At 41.6% G+C, this 20,858-nt stretch overlaps 1 protein-coding gene across 3 annotated transcripts in view; it reads right to left on the reverse strand.

Moving 5' to 3' along the window:
- LOC105499571 (ubiquitin specific peptidase 46) overlaps positions 1-20,858 on the reverse strand; it is a 78,870-nt gene that overhangs the window by 38,859 nt on the left and 19,153 nt on the right. For 2 of the 3 annotated variants that reach the window (XM_011772208.3, XM_071093342.1), the window contains exons 2-4: positions 11,594-11,674; positions 8,494-8,707; positions 6,559-6,788 (exon numbers count right to left, since the gene is read on the reverse strand). In XM_011772208.3, coding sequence (XP_011770510.1) covers positions 6,559-6,788; positions 8,494-8,707; positions 11,594-11,674 — 525 coding nt within the window. Of the gene's footprint in view, positions 1-6,558; positions 6,789-8,493; positions 8,708-11,593; positions 11,675-13,918; positions 13,976-20,858 lie in introns of those variants that run through there. The other variant, XM_071093341.1, reaches the window with a different exon arrangement.

Below are 20,858 nucleotides of genomic sequence, written 5' to 3' on the forward strand. Positions count from 1 at the left end.
AGGATCTAGTGCCATTTAATCCCACAGTTAGACTTCACAAACATGGGTCTTGGCAATTCTGACTGAAGCACCATCTAAAGGCTGTCTGCCCTAGGCAAAGGATGTTACTCAAAAGAGGCACCCTGTTTCTCATCCAGGTAAAGGAAATCTTTCCCATTAGGTCTTCTTGCACACCAAGTACTCAACATTTTATAGTAACAGAAAAAGCCTGCAGGCTATGTGTTTTCTTAGAAAGTACAGGGCTTTCTAACAATTAGAGCTTTCTAAAAATGGAATGCAACGCCTTGGGAGATTGATTCCCTGCCTCTGGACTGGGTCCATCAGATGCTGTTGACCAACTGGCTAGGATATCATAGAAGGGACTCAGCACTGGCAGAAAAAAAAAGATTAAATGACTGCTAGGATCCCATCCAGTTGAAGGAGCTAAGAAAATGGAGGTGATTATCCAAGTAACTCCAGAGAAAAAACACTCTTGCCTGAAATCATCTTATCATTTCAGGAGGAAGAAAAGTAGGTTTTACAGATTGCCCCATTTTCCAGAAAGACATACCGGCACACTCGCATCTACTTCTACAAAACAAGTATAAACAGTTGGAATCCATTATAACAAATACTACAGTATCATCCAAAAATTTCGAAGGCATTTTTGGGCACAGGTTTCCCACTCGTGATAACCCTCCAGGAGATAACAAGCTAGGTAAAAGCTTTTGCAATATAAATACTTGACAATGCAATATTTGCATTTATTGGGATCAGCTGACCTTTTCATAAGGGAAAAAAAAAAAACTACACATGTGTCTGAGTCCATCTTCTGAGTCTTCCTGAAAATCCACATTGAGTAAAGATGGATTTAGCAACAGTGTTACTGTAGAGTCTGGTACAGGTTCTCTGGCTACAAATGTAGGAACTGAAGCCCCCTTGTTCTGGTTCCCATATCATAAACTCATGCAGTACTCTGTTCTTCTTCACGGCATCTTGCAATTATAATTACTTAACTAATTACTCATTTTGTCATTAAAGACTGTGTCCATGCTGGAAGTTCCAGAAAGGCAGGGCTCTCACTGTACCCTCAAGTGCCTCAGGCTTTTACATAGCAAATGTGGAAAAAAAAAAAAACCCACATATTTACTGAATAAAAGAATACTGTACAAAGCCACTAGATTAGCAAAAGTGAAGATATCTGAGAAGAGCAGGGATAGATGATGTAGAGAAATGAAAGCACTCACTCATATACTGAGTGTGTAAAGTGGTATAACCATTTTGGAAATTTGACACTTTCTAATGATGTTAATGAAAAGCATACAATATGACCTAACACATTTACTTGATGTGCATATCCTAAAGAAACTGGGTTCATGTGCACTACAGTATATGTATTAAAATGTTCATAGCTGCATTGTTCATATTGCCCCAAACTGGCAACAGCCAAATACCCATCAACAGTAAAATGAATTAGTAAACTGTGGCATATTCATGCAATAGAATACCATATATCAATAAAACTGAATAAACTAAAGCATCATGCAACAACACAAATGAATCTTACAAGGGACACTGAGCAAAAGGCAAAACACAAATGATACATATTTATGATATGTATCAAAATGTCAAAAACAAGCCAAACTGAACTATATATTTCAGATATGCAAAAATAGGTCATCAGTTCTATCAAACATTCAAAGAGATAAAAACTTATAGAAGCTCTTCCAAAGAAAAGAGAGAACCAATTTCACAAGAATGTTGATAGCAAAACCAGACAAGTACAGTGGAGAAAGGAAAAGTTCAAGCCAATCTCACTAATAAACATAGTGGCAAAAAATCCTAAAAATTTTAGATCTCACAATCCAACCATGTATATAAAAGATAAAGCCCCAATTCAGTTTCTCACAAAAATACAAAGTGGGGTCAACATTAGAAACTCTATTAATGTGGCCACACGCTGTGGCTCATGTATGTAATCCCAGCACTTTGTGAGGCTGAGGTGGGCAGATCACCTGAGGTCAGGTGTTCAAGACCAGCCTGACCAACATGGTAAAACCTCATCTCTACTAAAAATACAAAAATTAGCTGGGTGTGGTGGCATGCACCTGTAATCCTGGCTACTCCAGAGGCTGAGACAGGAGAATTGCTTGAACCTGGGAGGCAGAGGTTGCAGTGAGCCAAGACCGTGCCACTACACTCCAGCCTGTGTGACAGAGGAAGACTCTGTTTCACACACATACAAAACAAAACAAAACAAAACAAAAAAAAAAACTCTACTAATGCAACTAACTTACCACCACTTTAGAAACATTTGGCACTACCTAGGAAATCTGAAGATGCACATGCCCTATGGCCAGCAATTCTGCTCCCAAAAGGATATCCCAGAGAGAATTTTGCTCATGTGGGCCAGCAGATAGTTTGTAGCAGCACTGTCTACAAGCCAAAACTAGACACACCATGTAGAAGAATAGAAAAACAAACTGCAGTATATTCCTACAATGGTATACTATAAAATAACAATGAATGAACCACGCTACAAAGAAATGGCCAATTCTCAAAAATATTCATATAATCTTTAATGATAATAGCAAGTTTAGAAGAATACATGTATATGATTTCATCTATATAAAAGCCATAAACATGCAGAACTAAGTAAATGTCTAGAAATACACATGCATATGTATGTAAAACTACAAAGAAAAGATAGCATTGACACACAAAATGGAAGACAGTGGTTATTTCCTGGGCAAAGGATGAGATTGAGAGGAAAATTAAATTGCAAAGAAGTACACGGAGGGTTTCAAAGTTATTGCTAATGTTCCATTTTTGTATAGGTGTATATGCCTATGGATTTTTTTAACTATGCTTTAAAATGTATACGTAGCCTATATATAAACATACACTATACACACATACACTTCTTTATAAACATGATGTATTTCCTAATTTAAAAAATAACTTCAATACTTACCAGTCTAGACCAGGCTTTACTATGAATCATTTCTCAATTCTAGCTCATGAAATAAATCAAAATATTTTCCCATAACATATAGTTTTCTTCTTCAAGAAACATGACATTTTCATTTATTTATTCACTCAACTATTTATTGAGTAATTATTATATGTCAACTACTCCTTGGGCACCAGAGAGAGAAACAAAACTGGCACTATCCCTGTCCTCATCAATCTTACAGTTTAGATGCTGCATACAAAATACATATAGATAAATACATAAATACAACAAAGTGCTATCACAGAAAAGTAGACTATTGTAAGATTATACAAGGTGACTTCATTAAGTTGGAAATTCAGAGAAGGCCTCTCTTGGGATTTAACACAAGTTGAAATCTGAAGAGGTTTTAGTCAAGCAATAGGGGCAGGTGGTGTGCATTCCAGACAGAAAGTGGCATGTGCAAAGGACCTGAAGCAGGAAGGGGTTTAAAACGCTTGAGAAGCTACACTAAAGCTACAGTAAGAAACAGAATAGCAAAGATGACCCTGTAGAGACAGACAGAGCCAGATTATGTAAGAATTTGTAGGCAGTGGTATTTTCAGTGAGACTGCAGGCCACTACTATACTTTAGGTAGGAGAGTAACATGGAGGAAGGCCAGAGGAAAAAACAGAGAATCCAGTAGGAGTTACTACAGTAGTTTAGTTGAGACTGCCAGCCAAGAGTTGACGGGTGCCTGAGCCAGGATGGTAGCAGGGAGGAAGAAAAGTATATTAAGGGAGATACAGCAGACAGGGAGTGGCAACAGAATAGATGTAAGAGGTGAGGTAAGGATGGCGTGAAGGAGTACACCCTTATTAAATGACAAATATTGAAAATCTGTCAATTGTCATATTTACAATATAGCCCTAGTTTTGATGTTTAAAAGTATACAAAATTATTCTGAAAATAAGCTATCAAAAGGAATAAAAAACTATAATGGATTAAAACACACGAAATATATTAAAATTCATGAATTCATCACAAAATGGTAATACAAAAGACAGAGAGGGAGATAAAGTATATTAAAGGCTCTAACATTGTTGGAAAAGTGGGAAAAAAAATGAAAGAGGTCAAGGATGCATGTTGTAATCGCCAGAGTAACCTCTAAATGAATTTGGAAATGTAATATATTAAATGCCAAAAAATGAAAAATATTTCATTGACCCAAAAGAAGAGAGAAAAATGAATATAAAATAGATCAATTAAATAAAAACAAAGGGTAGGGGCCAGGTGCGGTGGCTCACGCCTGTAATCCCAGCACTTTGGGAGGCCAAGGCAGGGGATTACCTGAGGTCAGGAGTTCAAAACCAGCCTGGCCAACATGGTGAAATCCCGTCTCTACTAAAAATACAAGAGTTAGCCGGGCATGGTGGCGGGCACCTGTAATCCCAGCTACTCAGGAGGCTTAGGTAGGAGAATCACTTGAACCCGGGAGGCAGAGGTTGGAGTGAGCTGAGATCAAGCCACTGTACTCCAGCCTGGGCGACAGAGCGAGACTGTCTCAAAAAAATTTTTTTAATAAAATAAAAATAAAAACAAAGAGTAGGGTGGTAGAAACATACTGCCATTTTACCATACATGTTAAAGTACACCACAAGGATGTGTCCAGAATGTGGGAAATGCTATAGGACAAACACCCTGATTTCTTCAAAAAACAAATTGCAAGGAAAAAAGGGTGGGCGGGGGAAGGTTGCAGGTGAGGATCAGGATTGGCCAAAGTGTTAACAATCACTGATCCTGAATGATACACACATGGGAAACACCACACTACTGCCTCTACTTTTGTATTCATTTGAACTTTACTGGAATATAAAGTAGAAAGGAAGAGAGGGAAAATGGGAGGGAGGGAAGAAGAGAGAGAGACAGAGATGGTGGCAGGGAGGGAAGATCTCTGGATACTTATTGGCATATTTATGTGCAGAAAATGTTTTGGCAGGATATATTTTTAAATGTTCAAGTGGTTATCTCTGGGCTAATTTTTAGAATGTTACAAATTCATCATCTCTAGGTGGGAAGATGACTGGTAACTTTTAGTCTCTTCTTGTTTAGCTATGTTTTCTAATTGCTTCTACAACGGGTAAAACAGAATGCTTGACTCAAAAATTGTTTAAAAGGATGGAAGAAAGACTGCCAAAACCCAAAAAGCTTCTCCCAACATAGATGTTGATGTGTAAATCTACATTTCTTAAACATTTCTGGGTTACAGCTCACAATGGACTGAATGTCTGTGTCCTCCCAAAATTCGTCCGTTGAAACCCTCATCTCTAATGGGATGGTATTTGGAGATGGGCCTCTGGGAGGCAAACAGGTCATGAGGGTGGAGCCCTCATGATAAGATTTGTACCCTTATAAAAGGAGACCCGAGAGAGCTTGCTTTCTCTATCTCCACCAAGTGAGGACACAGCCAGAAGGCAGCTGTCTGCAAGGCAGAAAGAAGGTCCTCACCAAGAACCTGACCCTGCTAGCACCTTCATCTGGGACTTCCAGCCTCCGGAACTGTGAGAAATGATTTTCTGTTGTTTAAGAAATCCATGAAGGATTGCGTTGTAGGCAGACCAGACTAAGACACAGGCTCTTTGCAGAATCTGACAAAAGCTACTAACTCTCTTTCCAGAAAAATGCACAATCTTATAGAATTTTTCATACAATGTCAAGAAACTCTGAGATCCCTAATGAACCTATAGACTTTCTATGCTGTCAGTAGTAGCTAGAATAAAAAATTATAGCTGACATTTATTGCCCACTTGCCATGTGCCAAGCATGGCTCTAGGTGTCAACTCATTTAATCCTCCCACCAACCCTCCAAGATGGGCATTCTCATCATCCCCATTTTATAGATGAGGAAACTGAGGACAGAGAAGATTAATAATTTGCACAGGGTCCGCTAGTTATTAAGCAGAAAAGCCATCATACAAACTTGGGCAGCCTGGCTCCAGAGCTCAGCTCTTAAGCAGCAAAATATGAGGCCACCCACAGAGTTGAAGTTAAACATGCCAAGCAAATATGACATCCTGAATCATGCTCTGGAGAACATATCTTCAAATTCAATTAACATTAAGTACCTACCATGTGTCAGACCCATCCAAACACATAAGCTCATCCAACCCTCAAAACAGTGCTGTAAGTAACTCGCCCCAAATACGCAGTTAACTGCTATAAAAACAGGAGTCTAGCCTGTCTTCTGACTCCAAGTTCAACATACCACAGCTGATTGCCTCTAAATTGGGGTGATGGTCCTGTTCCACATTACACATGACCTCCCAATGACCAAAATCTTTGTAAGGTAACTGGTTGACATCCAATTCAATAGGTTAAATCTGTAGACCCCAAAATTTGCCCATGGTGTAAAGCAATTCAGCATTTGAGGAGATTTTTCTTCATTACTCAGCTTTGGCCTGCTGAGACATCCTGGATGGATATGTGCTTCCAAAAGTTTGCACTTGAGTTTCATATGCAAAAATAGGATCATTTACATACACTGCAGATAATTGCTAAATGCTGTAATACCACATTGCAATCACATGCAACATAGCCTACATAAATATGAACACGCGAGTTACATGAGAGCTCCCCTAGTACTTACAGTTTCACAGTTCAAGCATCGAGTTTCATTGGTAAGCGTTCCCTGAAAAATCTCATGGACCCAGGTGAGTTCTGGTTTATTATTTTCTGCAGGTTCGTTCATGTTGCCATTTTTTAATTTTCCATTTTGTTTTTCCTGTTTCTTCTCCTCCTGCAGGATGTCCGCAATAGTGTTCAGCAAATAATTTAAAAATTCATGAGCATCCTGCTGCATGTAGTTATCAAAGAGATCTGGAAAGCAGAAGGTGGTTATTTCAGTCTCTGGTTCTTGAAAAGCAAATGGATGTAGTTAGTGTTACATGCCATACTTAATTTTTTTTTTTTTTTTTTTTTTTTATAAGAGACGGAGTCTTGCTCTGTCGCCAGACTGGAGTGTAGTGGTACGATCTCAGTTCACTGAAACCTCTGCCTCCCAGGTTCAAGAGATCCTACTGCCTCAGCCTCCTGAGTAGCTGGGGCTACAGGTGCGTGCCACCATGCCCAGCTAATTTTTGTATTTTTAGCAGAGACCAGGTTCACCATGTTGACCAGGATGTTCTCGATCTCTTGACCTCATGATCTGCCCACCTCGGCCTCCCAAAGTGCGGGGATTACAGGCGTGAGCCACCTTGCCCAGAGCCCATACTTCAATTTTTATACTGAAAGGGTGAACAGGTATGGAATATAAACATACTCATCTCTACCAAGCAGCTTCAATGAGTAAGTTTCCAAAGAATTTTTTTAATTCATTTCCATTTTCCACCACGTACCAAAAACAAAATTTCCCGTATCTCCCTAAAGTCATCACATTTATATAAAACTACCAAAAGTTCTATTTGTTCTACAAAAGAACAGAAGTTACTAGATAAGTTCCCTGATAAAATATGAATTTTTAATATGATGTAACTACCAATGATCAATTAAGTATTCATTGGGTAATTTATTCAGAACAACTAGGGTGTCTTCCCAAAGATCATATCAAACCCTGGACCAGCCTGGAAGCAGCCTAGATGAAACACAGAAGGGAGATGAGGGATATGTGTGAGCATGCATCTATCTGATAGTGTTCTGAAACCAAATACAAATGATTCCAGAAGCCTCCTGCTGCTCCCCGCCATAAGGACAAACAATCAAAAGATGAATGCAGCTGTGAACCTTCATTATTACTCACGTTCACAACTTGACAGAGTGCTCTGTTTCCTTCTCCACTCAAATTAGTTTTATTCTGGTATGTATAAACTGTAACTTCAAAACATAGCAATCAAATTAAAAGAGATTTTATAAAACAAATACCTGATTAACCATGCACATCTGATGAAGGAAGGCTGAATCTAAGATAAATAGTAATTGCCATAACAAATATCTTTATAGTCATAAAAACTGCCAATACAAAACTTCTGGAATACGCACCTAGTTTCTACTACCTACTCCCCAAAAGAAGAAGATAGAAAAATCAGGACTTCTAAACATCATATAAAGCAATCAATTTGATATCCTTCAATTACCTTAGGCAAATGAAAATCAGAGGTATATTTAAAACAGTAGAGGCTCTGATTAGATAATAGGCACTTATTTTAGTAACCTATGACAAGTGTATAAGACAGTACTATTTTATTCAATTATTGCATCAACCAATTTAGGCCAATGAGTATCCCACTCAGAAGGCTGCCTTGGACACTTTTCTCTCTTACAATGATACTGCCCAGAATGGAGAAAATAAAAAGGTCATTCTAAATTGGAATAATAAACGTGCATTTTTAAGCATGTTTCTAACCCAGTTTTGTTTTATGTTTACTGGGCAGAGAAGAAATGTTGTTTCTTAAAAAATGACACCGAGTAGTTAACCATGCTTATTTTCCCTTTTCGAAAAATCTCAGCTCTTCCTTTTGAGGAGATAGAGAACCATCAATTCTCCTTATTTCAGAGGCTTAAACACATTATACTGCTTACTACTCACCATTCTCTTTTCTCAGCCTTGAAATGAACTTCTTTGGTGGGATGACGCCAACCTTCTTCTTCTGCGTGGCAATGCTGTGGAAAAGGTCCGCCAGGCACGTCAGCAAGTTTTCCTTCTTCTTTTGCTGGGCCTTGTATGCCAACACATTCTCCCGGAATGGACGGCAGAAGTACAACGCCTGAAGCACGGAGTTACAGTAGCATGTGTTTCCAAACTGCCAAGGGACAACAGGGATGGTTCAAGTCATTGCCTGGGGATGAGCCACCTCTGGAATAAGTAGTGAGGGTGAGAAGGTCCCCACTCCATGAACTGGCCTGGATGTCCCTGTATTGGAGTCTAGTTCACCATATCAGAAAACTAGTTAACTACTGTAAATACCAGTGACCATCTGATCCACAGAGAAATGAAGAAAAATGCACATCATTCTGGTGCTTCTCTAGCCCATCAAAGTCTCGAGAATGATAACAAGCACTCTGCCTCAATAAAGAGTCTAATGAGGCCTGCTGGTGCTTAAAAAAAAGAGAGAGAGAAGAGAAAAAAATCTACATAATGCAGAGACTCAGGAAAGCAGCTGGCTAAATAAAAGATGCACATTGCAATACATCAAAACTCCTACGACAGGGAAAATAAAAATCTGAATAAAAAAGAAATCCAGTAATTAGGAACCACTTGCTCGGGTGAAACAGCCTAAACTGAACGGGGGCTGGTTTTCGTTTTTCAATATTCCAGGGCTCCTGCCCACTGGCTCAGACCACATTTCCTCACTTAACCCCAAGCAACACAGGCAAAAATATGCTGCCTCATGTCACTCTCCCAGCTTCCCACCCTCTGGACTTCTAAATGGCCCTTGATCTTGCCTCTGCCAAGGCAGCAATTGTGCCAATACCATACTACCCAAGTTCCTAGCCTGCAATCACATTAGGGCCCACCCAGTAACATTTTATACCTCTCACAAAGCATGGATACTGAGATTATTATTAAAGAGGGAAAACATCTCACTGATTTTCAACTGACTATAAGACCACCTCTGTAGAAGAACACAGCTGAGACTATCACTTTAGAATTTTTTGTGCACAATAAAATTTAAAGAAAAAAATTCTAAGGAAATAACTAACAAGATTAATAACAGATTACAAAATGCTATGTAGGATTGAAATAGAACATGAACACCTTCTCAAAACTGGTTGTTGGCTTGTGTGTCGTTTAGCCAAGAGCGAGACAGATGCTCTGCCATACTTAACATGACATTTCTACGTATGCTAAGATAGAAGGCTTCCTATTTTTATATTTTAATCTACTTTGACACAATTATGTAACAGGAGACAAACCTCTTTGTACAGAGACGCTGGAACTTTCATAAATTACCATTCAAAGGGAACATAAATGAAGCTATTAATAAACACAGATCCCACAATCCTTACACAAACTAGGAAATGGCCTTAATTCTTTCTTTCTTTCTTTCTTTTTTTTTCTTTTTCCCTCTCCACAATCTGCATTTGTTATTTTTCTTAGCCAGGGCAGAATTCCCATGCCTTGAATAACTTACTTCACAGGGCTAAGCAGAGGCTTGTGCACAATGGCTAAAAGGTTTGTTTTAAAATTTTAAGTCAGCATTTCACCAACACAATGCCCTATATTCCAGGACTTAGCTTTCCTCCTTCCATTCTTTTCTCTTCTACTCAGTATCTCACCTTTCCCCAGACACCCTTCAGTAACACTTGGCCCCAATTCAGTGGATAACTCCTGGGAAGGGAAAGGAACTAACATTTACCGAGCGTCCACAGTATGTCTCAGCTTCATGTCAGGGTTTTAAATAGGTGCTCTCATTTACCCTTCATTATCACCCAAAGGGTAGAAGCCATTATGACCCCCATTTTACAGATGGGGAAATGGAGGCTCAGAAAAAGTAAGTAATTGCCCAAGATCACACAAGCTAGGGAGTAGCACAGGCAGAATTCAAACCGAAGTCTGTATTACATTAAAGCCAATGTTCTTCCTATTATGTCATGGGCAGCATTTACTTGCAGAGAATATTTCCAGCTTTCCCAGTGGAAATTACTACTTACCACACCTGGGCACTGACAGACTATGTTCAGCATAATTATTCAGAAAACCAATTGTTTATGAGTTAGTATTTGATGTCACTTAACACCTATATCACAGAGAAAAAGGATCAAGTGAGGAAGAAAGCTCATGAGGATGGAGGCACACGACCTCTACCGTGTTACTACTCCATTATCATCAACCTACCAAGGAAGCAGAGCTGCTGGGTCCAGCCTTCTACAAAGGAGGTTACTGCTGAGCACAAAAAAAAATGAGGCCAGGAATTCTGAGATAAAATGGTCCCAGTTTTCCCTCCCAACCTGTCCTGCTTCAGGTACACCACCAACTTACACTGTTAAAGAAAGACACTGGCAATGTGCTGGTAACGTTTTTAAAACGCTGGTTGTACTGATGTAAACTTAAAGAAAGACTGGCTGAACAGTTCATCCAGAGGACACAGGGAGAACATATAAGAGCAGATTTGGGGCCTGGTGCGGTGGCTCACGCCTGTAATCCCCGCACTTTGGGAGGCCAAAGCGGGTGGATCACCTGAGGTCCGGAGCTCGAGACCAGCCTGGCCAACATGGCAAAACCCCGTCTCTACTAAAAAATCAGCCGGGCATGGTAGCGCACGCCTGTAATCCCAGCTACTCGGGAGGCTGAGGTAGGAGGTGGAGGTTGCAGTGAGCTGAGATTGCGCCACTGCACTCCAACCTGGGTGACAGAGCAAGACTCTGTCTCAAAACAAAACAAAAAAAAAGCAGATTTGGCTACAAAGACTAATGAAGTTATTATGAAAGTTATGTATGCAAAGGAAATTCCTTAAAGCATGGGGGGGAAATGTAAATTTGACCCAAAATGCAATAATTAAATGTTTTTTGCTGGGACAACTCATACTTTCAAAAATAGGTTAAGTTGCCTCCTCCCCAACATTGGCATTCTACTAAGGAGCATGACCAATCATTTAAAAATTGGCAGTGATAAAAATGCACTTAGAGTAGAGTTGCTTCATATACCCTAAAACATTTGATGAAAATAAAACATTTTACATACTTACATTGACCAATCCGAAATAGTGTTCATTGATTGGAAACTGCTCTGGACCAATGTCTTTTTCCAGAGCAGAGGCATTGGTGCCCTAAAAGAGAAAAATAGCAAAAGTTCTGTTGCATGTAAAATAGATGAAAAGTAAAATCATACTTAGAAGAGTCTACTATTGAGACAAGCATCTCCCCCGGTCAATATGGTATTTGGTGATGTTTGCACTGAAGGAAAATGTGTCAGAAGTAAAGCAGAAGAGCAGTTAATAATGTCAGCCTTATTCTTCTCCTCATTGAACTTATTCATCCCCTCAAACCTACTCTACTTGACTTCAATTTTCTTCCAATTAGAAAAGAAAGTTTAAGATAGGCAAATGAACAAACAATCGCCAAGAACTTCTGAATAAGGAACATGGGCATTTCAAACAGCCACAGCAGCTTTTGTAATATTTGATGGCATACAGAATCATATTACCACTATTAAAGTCAATGTCTTCATTTTAATAAAGATTTACTGAGCACCCACTAAGCCAGACACTGTTCTCTAGGTCTGGGCATGGATAACAGAACAGTGAACTAAACGCATGATGCCTACTCTCATGGAGTTCGCACTTTAGCAGATGAAGACAGACTGAAAGGAAAAGTGTGTTGGAGAGTTTATTTAAAAATAATAGTGCAGGGGCTAGGTGCAGTGTCTCATGCCTGTCAAATCCTAGCACTTTGGGAGGCCGAGGCGAACGGATCACTTGAGGTCAGGAGTTCGAAACCAGCCCAGTCAACATGGTAAAATCGCATCTCTAGTAAAAATACAAAAATTAGCCAGGTGTGGTGGCAGGCATCTGTAATCCCAGCTACTCAGGAGGCTGAGACATAAGAACTGCTTGAACCCAAAGGCTGGAGGTTGCAGTGAGCCAAGATTGTGCCACTGCACTCCAGCCTGGGTACAGAATGAGACTCCATTGGAAGGAAAGGAGAAGGGGAATGGGAAGGGGAAGGGAGATGGAGGGAGGGAGGGAGGGAGGGAGGGAGGGAGGGAGGGAGGAAGGAAGGAAGGAAGGAAGGAAGGAAGGAAGGAAGGAAGGAAGGAAGGAAGGAAGGAAGGAAGGAAAATACTGCAATGGAGAAAAATAAAGTAGGAAATGGGGATGGGGAAGACAAGAAGTAAGGATGGGGGAGAGGCATGCAGGCTGTAGAGGGTGGAGAGCAGCACCTTTATTTTTTTATTTCATTTTTTGAGACAGGTTGTTACTCTATCACCCAGGCTGCAGTGCAGTGGATTATGGCTTACTATAACCTCAAATTCCTGGGCTCAAGTGATCCTCCTACCTCAGCCTCCCAAGTAGCTGGGACTACATGTGCACACCACCATGACCAGCTAATTTTTTTTATTTTTGGTAGAGACACGGTCTCATTATGTTGTCCAGACTGGTCTCAAACTCTTGGCTTCAAGCAATCCTCCCACCTCATCCTCCCAAAGTGCTGAGATTATAGGTGTGAGCCACGATGCCCAGCCTGCACCTTTAAATAGAGTGGTCAGGGAAGGCCTTACTGAGAAGGCAAATGTCCAAAGAATATTGTAAATAGTGAAGAAATACAAGTTAAAACCTAACCTTTCCCAAATGCATCAAATTGGTAAGCCACATGACAATCCGACATGATAACAGCTACTGGGTACACTTTCTATGTGCCACGGACTGTGCTATTTATGCTCACAACAATCCTGTGAGGTAAGTACTATTACCATCCCCATTGCACGGACAAGGAACTTAAGACTCAGAAGCATTTAAGAATCCACCTAAGGTCCATTGTAAGTGGTAGAGCTAGGACTTGAACCCAAGAGGCAGACTTGAGAGTCCACAATCATAAGCAAATGCTGTACAGAGCAATTCTAATATTAAACCTTTTGTTGAGTCCCATTAAGGGTCAGTTACTGGCAAATGATTATCATCACTCCATAAGACCTGAATGAGTCTTCTAGGATTAGGAAAAATGACCCAAGTTCAGTACAATATGGTAAGTAGTTTGGGAAGCAGGTAAAAATAAGACTCCATTTGTACCATGGACTCTATCATCATTCTAGAGAAGGCTCTGTCTACCTTCGCAGGCCATCATGGAAGACTAACAGCTCACAGAAACTCAAGACTTGAGAGACAGGTATTTTTAAATGAATAAGAAAAAAGTTTTGGCTGGACATGGTGGCCCACACCTGTAATTCCAGCACTTTGGGAGGCCAAGGTGGGCGGATCCCTTGAGCCCCAGTGGTTCGAGACCAGCCTGGGCAACATGGTGAAACCCTGTCTCTGCAAAAGATACAAAATTTAGCGGGACGTGGTGGCACAAACCTGTAGTTTCAGCTCCTCAAGAGGCTGAGGTGGAAGGATCATCTGAGCCTGGGGAGGTAGAGGCTACAGTGAGCTGTGATGGCACCATTGCATTCCAGCCTGGGCAACAGAGTGATACCCTGCCTCAAAAAAGAATAAAGAAAAGAAAAGAAGGAAAGGAAAGGAAAAGAAAGGGGAAAGGAAAAAGGAAAGGAAAAAGGAAAGGAAAAAGAAAACGAAAGAAGGAAGGAAGGAAGGAAGTTTCATCTTTAAAAATTGATCTGCTGTTACTATTTATTCTGGACTCACAACTGGCATCTCCTGTCACAGAAAGAAATGACCAAAACATAAGTGAGAACCAGTCAAAATGGCCATTTGTCCCTAAGTAAACACGAAATGTAAAATGACCCTCCTCAGACCACAGAACTACAGCAGAAATGGCACACAGCCTCCCCTCATCATAACATCCTTCAAATTCCACTTGTTTCCTAGGTCCTTAATATTGTTCCACCAAACTAATAACTCCCTTTACCTGTCATCTGAGACTTAGAGTTCAAGGATCATTTGTGTCTAGGATAGTTTCCATGTTTTTTCATTAGTCACTGCCTTCACAATAATGTGACACTATATACAAGGCTGAATTTTTGAAATAACACATCAAATTACGGTAGGACTTTACGGTATAGACAAAAATCACTAAAAATTTTCAATAAAGTTATATCTCAAGCATAAATCAATGTAAATAATGCATATTAAATATACCCCCATAGCCATTTTTCAAGCAAAATTAGGATATATGGCTTAGAGCCCAGGAGGAATATCAGATATAAAAGTATAGCACATGGAGACAGATACCATTAAATCTTTCTTTATGAGGTAGGAACATATTCAAGTTAATCCATGATTTTTGCTATTTGGAAATTCTTAGGTTCGGTTTGCTTTTTCTACCTATCTTAATATTTTCCCATTTTGGGAGGCGGCAACCTGGAGGTGGAGGTCATGACTCATATAAAGGATGGCAACCCAGGGGCCAGTGTTCAAGAGAAATACGCTGGAGACAGAGGCCTGGCCCACTCAGGCAGGAAGCTGGGTGTACCACAGCACAGCACAGCACAGCACAGCACAGCACAGCGAAAAATCAAAGTGAGCTCTCTGTGCCTTCAGTGAAACCTTGCTCTACTCTGAGGTCAGCACTTCCTCACCACCCCTCAGGTTGAGCTTGCTTGGGTCTGGAAGGGTCATGAGGAGAAGTTTGCTGGGCCCTGATCCTTGGCGCTGCTTCTAGACCATGATACCCTCACCCTCTTGTAAAAACACTTCCCTTTCTTTTTTTTTCTCTTTTTTTCTTTTGAGACGCAGTCTTGCTCTGTCCCCAGGCTGAAGTGCACTGGCTTGACCTTAGCTCACTGCAACCTCCACCCCCCGGGTTCAAACAATTCTCCTGGGGCGGGCGCAGTGGCTCACGCCTGTAATCCCAGAGCTTTGGGATGCCAAGGTGGGCAGACTGCCTGAGATCAGGAGTTTGAGACCAGCCTGGCCAACATGATGAAACCCTGTCTCTACTAAAAATGCAAAAATTGACCAGGTGTGGTGGTGGGCACCTATAATCCCAGCTACTCGGGAGGCTGAGGCAGGAGAATCACTTGAACCCAGGAGGCGGAGGTTGCAGTGAGCCGAGATCGTGCCATTGCACTCCGGCCTGGGCGACAAGAGCAAGACTTCGTCTCAAAAAACAAAAAACAAACAAACAAAAAAAATTCTCCTGCCTCAGCCTCCTGAGTAGCTGGGATTACAGGCACCCGCCACCATGCCCAGCTAATTTTTGTATTTTTACTAGAGATGGGGTTTCACCATGCTGGCCAGGCTGGTCTCAAACTCCTGACCTCAAGTGATCCACCTGCCTCGGCCTCCCAAAGTGCTAGAATTACAGGTGTGAGCCACCGTGCCCAGTCAAAACATCTCCCTTTCTGAGGTCTATAACTTCCACTACTGTGAAGCTCCCTCCTTGCCCCTCTTCTTGGCTGACCCAAGCTCGTGGAAGACCTACACTTATACTACAACTCTTACCATCCCAGGTGATTTCAACACCCATGTGGATGGATGAACCATCCCACACATGCTCTCGCAGCAACTTGATGTCCTATTTTTCAATTGTCTTATTTCACTCCACTTTTTAAAATTCCATTCCACTTCAGCTACCCCTCCCATAGACACCCTGGATCTGGTCATCACCCTGAAATCCTCAAATGCAGCTGCCCACAATCTACCCAAACTCAGCTGTCAGCTGGCTGCTTCTACTTCTTCTTTTTTTTTTTTTTTTTTTTTTTTTTTGCCTCCTTATACCCTCCAGGCAATGTTACCACTGGCTTCTTTTAAGCCCACAGTCCTAGCCACACCTACATCTCTCCAGAACCTCTAGTCCTCTACTTTCTCATTCAGCTTTGAGTCTGTGGATAAGGAATCCAGCTGCTCTTCTAAATAGCCCTCACCCTGCCCTTTGGCCATACATCTGGTAAGAAAGCCAAGCCAGTGTAAACCAAACATTTTCCTCTCTGAACATACACCCAGACAAATGTGCAATGCTAGAGGGAAAAAAGTCAAACAACCAAGCTGACTAGATTCATTGGAATGCCCCCATTTCAAGTGGCCCACAACAGGTCCCACATTCCAGGGTTTCTCCAGTGCATTCACTTTCCACTCCACAGTGCTCATTTCCAACGGTCCCCAAGTTCCTCAAAACTTTGCCATCCCCTTGACCTTTCTCACTGGCCTTCCACTCAACAGAAAAAAGCAAAACAAAACATTAACTGTTAGACAGGGACTCCCCCAACTTCCTACATGCCTCTTTCTTGCTAATGACAGAGAGCAAGAAAATGATCAGATCCTTCCCATCAGCATTTAAACATGCTCCAGCTCCCATATCAAAAATATACACACCCACACTGCCCCAAACATCACCTCCAGTTATCAGCTCCTCCTCACTTCCTCCTCAGAGCTAAACTTTCTTAAACAACTGTTTATTCTGAAACATTTATAGATGAATCAGATGATTTCTGAGATGGGTCTCAAACAATCTGGTGGTGAGGTTGGGGAGAAGTGGGGGTTCAGGGGATAAAGCTATGTTGTTGAAGTTGAGTGATGGGTGTGTGGGGGCTCACTGTGCTTTCTGTTTATTTTTCACATATATGTATATAGGCAAAATAGTAGCCCCCTTAACCTCCATAACTAGAGAATACATGACCTGACATGGCAAAAGGAAATTCAGGCTGTAGATGGAATTAATTTGCTAACCCAGTGACCTTACAATAGGGAGACCTACGTATTCTCCAGGTAGGCCCAATGGGATCAATCATAAGGGTCCTTCCAAGTGAGAGACAAAAGCAGAAGAGATCAGAGTGAGGCAATGTGTGAGGTCTCAGCTCGCCCTCACTGGCTTTGAAGATGGAGGAAGAGGCCAGAGACCAGCAAGGCAGGCAGCCTTTGGAAAACAGGAAAGCCAAGAAAATGGGTCTCCTTTCAGTCTCCCGGAAGAGCACAGTCTGGCACCACCTTGATTTTAGCCCGGTGAGACCCATTTCAGACTTCTGACCTCTAGAACTGTAAGATCAAAAATGTATATTGTTTAAGACACTAAGTTGGCCAGGCGTGGTGGCTCACGCCCGTAATCCTAGCACTCTGGAGTCCAAGGCGGGCGGATCACAAGGTCAGCAGTTCAAGATCAGCCTGGCCAATATGGTGAAACCCCATCTCTAGTGAAAATACAAAAATTAGCCGGGCGTGGCAGCAGGCACCTGTAGTCCCAGCTACTCAGGAGGCTGAGGCAGGAGAATTACTTGAACCTGGGAGGCAGAGGTTGCAGTGAGCCGAGATGGTGCCACTGCACTCCAGCCTGGGCAACAGAACAAGACTCTATCTCAAAAAAAAAAAAAAAGACACTAAGTTAATGGTAATTTGTTACAGCAGTAATAGTAAATTAATACAAAATGTCTCAGGCGTTCCATAATAAAATCATTTTTTTCTTTTTTACGAGACAGGGTCTCACTCTATTGTCCAGACTGCAATGCACTGGTGTGATCTCGGCTCACTGCAGCCTTGAACTCCCAGGCTGAAGCGATCCTCCCACCTCAGCCTTTCAAGTAGCTGGGGCTACAGGTGCATACCCCCACACCCAGATAATTTTTGTATTTTCTGTAGAGACAGTTTTGCCATGTTGCCCAGGCTGGTCTCAAACTCCTGGGCCCAAGCGATCTGCCTACTTTGGCCTCCCAAAGTGCTGGGATAACAGGTATGAGCCACCGCACCCAGCCTCCTAATAAAATCTTAAGACTTGTCTCTACTTCCTCATCTCCAAATCACTCCTCAAAAAGCCCCTTCTGGGCTCTACCCTCACTTCATCACTGTTGAGTTTCAAATGTGGCAAACTCCATGGCACTTTTAGGTGGCTGACTTTTTCCAGGGGCTGTCTGGGGCCCTCCACCCTCTCCTGGGCCCAGGCAGGAACCACTCACATGGCTTTAATCAGCTGCTATGTGCCAACCATTTCCAACTCTTTCTCAGCAGCCCGAAAACCTCACTTGTGAGCTCCAGGCTGAATGAGTACTGGCAAGTCCACTTCTTTGTCTCACAGGATCTCAAAATCAATTTACCTAAAACTAGATTTTTCACTTATCTGGTGTTTCCCTGCTTAGAAAAGGACAATATCCTCCTCTTCTTGGCTCATGCCAGAAACCTACGGTCATGCCGACATCGTCCTCTGCACTCTTCGCCCATCCATCACTGTCCTATTGCCTCACCCTCATTAAATCTCTCGATCCCATGTGCTTCTCTTTTACTCTACTGCCACCAGCTAGGTCAGACTACCAGATCTCTCATCTGAATTACAACCACATGCTGAATGGCCTCTACCGCCCATCTTACCTACCTCTAACCCCGCCATCAACGCTGCAAAAAGTGCTCTTGTAAAATATGACTCTGCTTAAAATCCTCCAGTGACCTTCACTGCTGTCTCCAACCTCATCTCCTGCCCCCATCCCCTGTCCCAATGGCCCTCCTGTTCTTTGGTACCTCAAATGCCCCTGCTTACCATCTGAGTACTCCTCCTTCCCTGCTTCTTCAGACGCCTGTGTCCCAGCATCCTGCAAAGCCAGCTTAAAGATCAGCTCCCAGGAGTATTCTACACTGGCACCCCTAAGTTAAGTCAGCCTCTGTGACAGAGAGAATACTGCCCCTCCCAAAGTTGTCCAGGCCCTAATCCCTAGAACCCATGATGATGTTACCTTATGTGGCAAAAGGCACTTTGCACATATGATTAAATAATTAAGAACCTAGAGATGGGGAGATTATCCTGGATTATCCAGGAGACCCAGTGTAATTACAAGTGACTTCAAGAGAGGGAGGCAGGAGGGTCAGAGTCAGTGAGGAGACTGACAACAGATGTAGAGGTCAGACGGAGAGACTGAAGATGCCATGCTGCTGGCCTTGAAGAGGGACGAAGGAACCATGAGCCAAGGGATGCAGGCAGCCTCTACAAAGTAGAAAAGGCAAGGAAATAGACTCTCCCCTAGAGCCTCTGGAAGGTGTACAGCCCTGCTGCACCTGGCTTTTAAGGCTTGTGACCTCCAGAACTGTAAGATAATATATTTGTGTCTTTTTAACCTACTTTCGGTAATTTTTACAGCAGCAACAGGAAAGTAATACACCCCTCCCCAAGCTCCACTTCCCACTCATAGCATCCTGGATGTCTCCCTTGTATATTCCAGTTATTATTTATATAATTATTAACATCTGTCCAATGCCCTAAATTATATATATAATTATATATATTATATATATAATATATATTATAATATATATATAATCATATATATATAATTATATATATATAATTTTGTGTGAATATATATAGATATTGCTCATGGGAGCAAAGAACGTGTCTGACCTGCCCAATGCTGCGATCTCAGTGGCTGGCACATAGTAGTCCAACAATACCTGCTGCATGAACTGATGGCTGGATGAATGCATGCATGGACAGGGATGGGTAGGGCTGCCTGGGTAGTTTCCATGTGCATGATAATTTGGAAACATATGTTTGTGCACTCCCTATGTACTGTTCAGTGAGGCATAAGCAGTACCCTTCATCACTTCCCCATTTTCCCTTCCCTTTTATAGACACATACTCTAAGAATTGGTTTCCATGGATACAGAATGTCACTGATATTGACATTTGGAACCAAACTCTTACTTCACATGCTAGCATTTTTCATTGGTAACATGAATTTTTGTGCATCCTTAACAGACTTAGGGCTTAAATATGTTAAATGTAAATGTTTGCATGATAAAAGAACACAGACATGATGGGGAATGTTTCATGAGATGATGATGATAATTGCTTAAAGATAAATTAAGCAGTAGTATCAAAGTTTTAAATGACCACAACCTTCAACCCTGCAATTCGACTTTTTTTATTCTACTATATTTTCATACAGGTAGAAAAAGAGACAAAGGCTGTAAAAAGACTCAAATAATATAAGTGTGGCTTAAACAAGATGGAAATTTATTTTTCTCTCATGTAAGTATGCAAGAAGACGCAGCGTGGGCCTGATATAGCAGCTCTGCAGTGTTGAGGACTCAGGGTCCTTTTACCTTGTTGCGCTGTCATCCTGAAGAGCCAGTTTCTATCTTTGGAACCAATATGGCTACTCTAGCTCATACCATCAAATGACCTCTGCCAGGGGGAAGCAGAAAAAAAAATGGGAAAGGACTGATCCTCTTCTTTCAAAGATGCTCCTGGAAGCTGCACAAGTTACTTTTGCTCACAATCCTGCTAGCCAGAATCTAATCTAGTCATACGGCCACACCTAGCTGCAAGGGAGCTTGGTAAAGGTGGTCTTTACCTGGGCAGCCATGACCAGGTAAAATGTCTCTAGAAATGAAAAATGCACTTTTTTTTTTTTTTGAGACA

The sequence above is a fragment of the Macaca nemestrina genome, chromosome 3, assembly GCF_043159975.1.
Source record: "Macaca nemestrina isolate mMacNem1 chromosome 3, mMacNem.hap1, whole genome shotgun sequence".
Lineage (NCBI taxonomy): Eukaryota > Metazoa > Chordata > Mammalia > Primates > Cercopithecidae > Macaca > Macaca nemestrina.